The 6,000-nt window shown below is 37.2% G+C and overlaps 1 protein-coding gene across 1 annotated transcript in view; it reads right to left on the bottom strand.

Annotated features, from left to right (window-relative positions):
- The window catches only part of Dhx40 (DEAH-box helicase 40), a 34,174-nt gene continuing 28,174 nt past the window's right edge, over positions 1-6,000 (bottom strand). The window contains exons 15-18 of the mRNA XM_021626637.2: positions 5,494-5,588; positions 3,747-3,816; positions 2,800-3,028; positions 1-1,353 (exon numbers count right to left, since the gene is read on the bottom strand). Of these exons, the coding sequence (XP_021482312.1) occupies positions 1,214-1,353; positions 2,800-3,028; positions 3,747-3,816; positions 5,494-5,588 (534 nt within the window). The 3' untranslated portion in view covers positions 1-1,213. The remainder of the gene's footprint in view (positions 1,354-2,799; positions 3,029-3,746; positions 3,817-5,493; positions 5,589-6,000) is intronic.

Raw genomic sequence — 6,000 nt, 5'->3', positions numbered from 1 at the left:
AAAAATCCACATACTGTTTATTGAGTTTTAATGATACTAACAGCTTTATTTAACAAACACTGAGTGACTACTATGTGCAAAGCATGATGCTAGGTGCCATGAAAGATACAAAGGTGAAAAAAAGACAAAGACCCTGCCCCCAAGGAGCGTATAATCTAATGAGGAAGACAGACATATAAACACATAATTACAATACAAGGCAGTAAACAAGAGTAGGCAAGTGCTGAGTATGGCCTGAGTGTAATATTAGCCTCAAAGTTCCAACTTAAAACATTAGTGAAGTGTTGGCTGCTTTCAAAATCCCATCTCAGGATTAACATAATAGCTGTTTAAATGGTCCTACCCAATCAGCTGCAGTCAAAAGAGTAGGAGGGGCTGCTTGAAAGCACTGTCATACCCACATACATTGGCAGACACAAGTATGTAGGAACAGTTAAAAAGAACTTTGTGAGTGTGTGTGTGTGTGTATATACATATATACATATCCACATATATGTGTATACACATGTGTATATATATATATACACACACATCTGTCCTTTGGTTAATGGCTATAGCTACTGTTTTAAACAATATACTTTTATATAAAAAGGAATTTGTATAATCCTAAAAAATCAATTTAAGGATTAGGATTAATTTAAGAAAAAGTCCTGCCATAGGCAATTTTATTTACTAATTGAGTCTTTAAATATCTATAGAGCTCTGGAGCAATTAAACAGTTAGACATCTAAGTATTGCTGAGTAAAATCCTCTTATGTAAGTTCAGCCTTCGAAGGAAATGGTCACATACCTGATACAACACTATTCTAACAGCAATAAGAAGGCCTTGAAGAGATTTAAGGAAAATAATCTTTAATGCTTCAATGCAAATGGAATACACGCTGATTAAACACAATTCAGTGTCTTTGAAAATATCTCAGTGACAGCGTTTGATACCAGTTAAGGCCAGCAAAACAGAAGTGAGGAAATTTTTGTATCATCTTTCATTGGTTTTATGTCCCATTGCCTAAAACTATACAACCCAATCTTTTATTTTAAACTGTTGTTAGTTTGATGAGATGCAACTTATAAATTCTGATTTGCTTTTAGCTCAAAGGCAGGCTAGGAACAGCTGCTGACCACTTCCTCTTGATAGTACTGTCTGAAATAACTGGCAAAACAGAAGCACATTTCCTGGCTGCTTTCCTACTTCCTGAATTGAATAATCCACTGCTTAGCCTGTTTCCTTCAGTGTGTCACTGTGGTCCTGGATTCTTTGCTGCTTTCTCTCAAGGAAACGAGCCCGTGCATCTGATATGGATTTGTCATCATTTCTTCTTTGCATTTTCTTTAGAACTTCTTTTGCTATTCCATCTGAAAATAGTACAAAAATATACTTTATTTGCTTTTCTTTTTGTTTTTTTTTTTTTGTTGTTGTTGTTGGTTTTTTTGAGACAGGGTTGTCTATGTAGCCTTGGCCATCCTAGACTCACTTTGTAGACCAGGCTGGCCTCGAACTCAAAGCAATTCACCTGCCTCTACCACTCTCAGTGCTAGGATTACAGGCGTGCACCACCGCGCCCGGCTCATACACCTTATTTTCAACATTAAGAAAAAAGGGCTGAGGAGATGGCTCAGTAGCATGCACTTGTAAGATCAGAGGTGGAGACAGAAAAATACCCAGGTGCCCCAGAGCCAGCTAGCCTGGAACTCACAACAGCAGAGATCCTGTCTTAGCAAGTACCAATAACTGAGGTTGTCCTCTCACCTGCACATGCATGTGCTTACACATGAACACACACATCACATACATACAAATTTTTTTTTTTAAAGAACAAAAGAGCAACAGGGAAATTAAATGTTGTCTAGTCAAAGTCTAGTTGAAAGAACACACAGGTAGTAGGGATGATGAGCTCAGCGGTACAATGTATACTTCAACACAATACAAAAAATACAGGAGCCAGCAGGTAAAGGCACTTGCTGACAACCTGACAACCTGACAACCTGAATTTGATCACCAGGACCCATGTAAAAGAAGAAAGCTAACTCTCACAAATTGTCTCCTGCCCAAACTTATACACAACACACACACATAAAAAAATGTAATTTAACAACAGTAACAAAAAGGTCCATGAAGGCTAACCAGTCAGAAAAACTAGACCTAATTCAAGCATACAAGGCAGTGTTATAACACTGTACTAAAACACCTAGTAGTTACCATTTTTGAAAACCTTTTGATGGGCCAGGCATGGTAGTACCAATGCTTGAGAGTCAGCAGTAGGTACACCTCTGAGCTCAGGGCCACTGGGTCTACACAGCAACTGTCTAGTCAGACAGAATGACATGGTGAAATTGTCTCAACAACAAACCCTTCTGTGACATCTTGGGCAACGTTTTCCACCCCCTTTTTTCCTGGGATGTTAAATAAATATAATATGATTCATCATTCTGCCTCAAGAAGTTTTATTGACAAGCTTTTAGTGTATGTGAGCTAATTTTGTTTTATGTTGTGTTCATTACCCTGTTTATATCTTCCATCTATAGTCCTAACAGTTCAGAAAACCTGCTGGAAAAATGCAATTTCTAAGATAATAAGTTACAAAATTTGGTAAAACAAAAGAGAATAAGTAAAACCTGGAAAAAACAAAACAAAACAAAACAAAACAGTGAGCTGGGCAGTGGTGGCTCACTTCTTTTGTCCCAGCACTTCGAAGACAGGTAGGCAAATCTCTGAGTTCAAGGCCAGTCTAGTCTAGAGAATGAGTTCCAGGACAGCCAGGCTGCACAGAGTATGAACAAGTAGAACAACGATTTACTCACCTTTTAGCTGTTTCACATTTTCCTTATTTGTCCATGTTTTTCTTGCATCTTCTCTCATCTCACGTCTAGCCACACTGCTCAGATCATGTGCATTGAGTTCATGCAACTTGGGTAGTAAGTCTCTCACCCATTCATAACGGATTGGGCACACAATTCTTGCATAGACTTTGGTGGTAACTAATACTTCATGAAAAATAATCCATTCAAGTTTGGTTTCCTGTTCATGAAGCTATATAAAAAATATGGATGATAACTATTAATAATTAGCCCCATTCTACATTAGAGCAAGAAAATAATGATAGCCAAAGGCTACACAGAAAGACCCTATCTCCAATAACAAGAAAATAATCCAAAACCCTCTGAATTCCTACTTTTTTTTCCATAAAACAGGATTTTTTATATGCCTGCCAATATCCTTAAGCTCTACATATTTAAATAGGTAGGTATTTCAAAGTGAAAACTAGAAGACACTAGTATGTTAGTACTATATTCTCTTAAATGCCTACCTTTTATTCAAAATAAGATCTATTAAGGCTGTCAAGATGGCTCAATTGTCCAGAGTTCAGTCCCAGGACCCACATGAAGGAGAAAACTGACTCTTGCAAGTTATTCTCTGGCCTCTACATTTGTATGCCTCACTGCACTTCCTCAAAATGTAACTTCTTTTTTGAAAAAAAAAAAAAAAAAAAAAGTACTTTTCAGGGCTTAGGATGTAAAGTGCCTGCCTCGCATGTGTCATGTGTAAGGTCTCATGACTGCAAGGGAAAACAAAACAAAATCAAACCCACAAAGGCATTTGTTACAAGGCAAGGTGGTTTAAGTCTTTAATCTCACCACTTGGGAATGAGAGGTAAGAGACACTTGAGTATAGCGTGAGCAACACAGAGAGACCCTATCAAAAAAAAAAAAAAAAAAAAAAAACCAGACAAACCAACAAAAGTACTTACTGCTGAAGAAGGGTGAATATGAACTGGACTTCCCCGCCCATCCATTGTGCAAAAAGTTCTGCCAACAGATCTATAAACAACAACAAAAAAACAAATGATAAAGATCAAAAGAGTAAAATTGATTCCTTTTTTAATACTAAAATAAACAAAAGTTTACCTGGGGAAGAGGAATCACTGTAAATAACAATAATGTCACAAGAGCTGGCTTAAAGGAGCCATATAAACACTTGCCATCTCAAATTCTACTTCTCCTAATGAATATAGAATAAAAACATCTCTTTTCATTACTATTCTTTTGTTTTTTCATTTTCAAGACAGGGTTTCTCTGTGTAGTCCTGGCTGTCCTGGACTTGCTTTGTAGACCAGGCTAGCCTTGAACTCACAGTGATCCACCTGCCTGTGACTCCCTGAGTTCTGAGATTAAAGGTGTGTCCCACTGAGCCCCATCTTTTCATTACTATTAAAAAAAAAAAGCTGTTATTACATAAGAGATTTAACCAACCGGTGGGTTTACACTTTATACATTTATATATAGATAATGGTGAGGGTGCATGCATGCCCTGCATATGTGGAGGCCAGAGGACAGCTCTGGAGTCAAGTCTATCTTTACTTCAGTTCTAGTATTCAGACTGAAATCATGAGGTTTTCAGGGCCAACACCTTTACCAATGAGCCATTTTACCAACCCTGTAATTTTCTTTTTATGCTTAAGTAACTTAAGCCCACCTCACATTTCTTCAGTTATTTTTTATGTGTGTGCATGCAAATAGGGAGGACAGAGGCCAGTGTAGAGTATCTTCCTCAATAGCTGTCCACTTTATTTTTTAAGACAAGGGTCTACTTTCTGAACCTGAATCCCATTCTAAAATAAGTTTACAGGAAATTCTAAAGTAAAGGACAAAACAAAACAACAGAAACCATTTTTACTAGAAGCATTGACAACTGAAAATAAGTTGCCAACCTGATAATCCCACCCATTATTACAAAATACTGGCCATGCTCCTTCCTAGCTATTATACAACCACCAAACCAGAAAATTAACGTCAAATCCTGAGACCCCACTGAAGTATCAGCAATGTCCTAATAATATCTTTTAAAGCAAAAAGACCCAGTTTAGAATCAGAACCACCTTTACTTTCTATGTCCTTCATGCTGGAACACTTGCTCAGCCTCTTTTGACTTTCATAGTGGTGTTACTGTTCCCAGTGTCTCTCAGATGACAGAGCAAGAATACCAGGCATAAGCCCCATGCTTGCCTACCAACCTTGAGTATTTCCAACTCCCTTCATCATTATCCTTACAGTATTTATTCATGTAATCTATTCTTCAGTTAAATAAATTCCCCATTACCAATGTTGCTATTTTCCTTATGATACTCTTACCTCTCCCCATCTTAACTGAGCCCTAACACTCCATACCCAAGCTAACCTTCCCCAGGGATGCCATTCTGTCTTGTTTGGCTCTTACACTGTACCTGAGGCTACCAAAAACCAACCAAACAAACAAACAAAAAAATAACATAGCTTCAAATGCTGATATATCTGCCTATCATGTACTCTCTTCCTATCCTACCTGGTCCCCAGTACCCCAATTTGAACCACAGTAGTTCCCTATACAGATGACATTATGAAAAGATTTCTTAAAATCATCATCATAGAATGTATAGCATATCTTCACTCTTTAAATAGTTTAGCTCTGTAGTTAGATGCAGTAGTGTCTATGTACTCTCTCAAGGGTGTTATGCTTACCTTCGAGCAACATTTTTGAAGTACCCCGCACAAAGACATCTTCGTAGTACTTCATGTTTAGGGCCTTCAAAAGTCTCTCTTGGAAAGTCACTTTGCTATAGAAAGAGTACATTTAGTGATAACGCTCACACGAAAATTTGATCTCATCTATTTTCAAAGTTCTTGTTTCTAAAAACTTATGGATAATATAAGAACTATTAGATTTTAGTACTGTACCCAAAATAGTTAAAAGACACATAGAATATATAAAATAATTTACAGAATGATGTGTATCAAGCAACAAAGGACAATGACTCAAGAGACAGGAAATACCAATAAAAGCTCCACTCTAGTTTTGAGAAAGTTATATTATGGCATAAGAAAAAAGAAAAAAAAAATTCAAATGGAACCCAGAGAACTCACTAAGGAAACAGAGCCAAGAGTGAAAAGATCAAGGTAGCAGGATATGCAGAAAAGAGTAAGTTCAAGAGAAATGGTTCAAAAACAACACGAGATCTGCAGAAAATA

The sequence above is a fragment of the Meriones unguiculatus genome, chromosome 7 (genome assembly GCF_030254825.1).
Source record: "Meriones unguiculatus strain TT.TT164.6M chromosome 7, Bangor_MerUng_6.1, whole genome shotgun sequence".
Classification (NCBI taxonomy): domain Eukaryota; kingdom Metazoa; phylum Chordata; class Mammalia; order Rodentia; family Muridae; genus Meriones; species Meriones unguiculatus.
The sequence above is the reverse complement of the archived record's forward strand: the minus strand, read 5'-3'. Positions and strand labels throughout refer to the sequence as shown.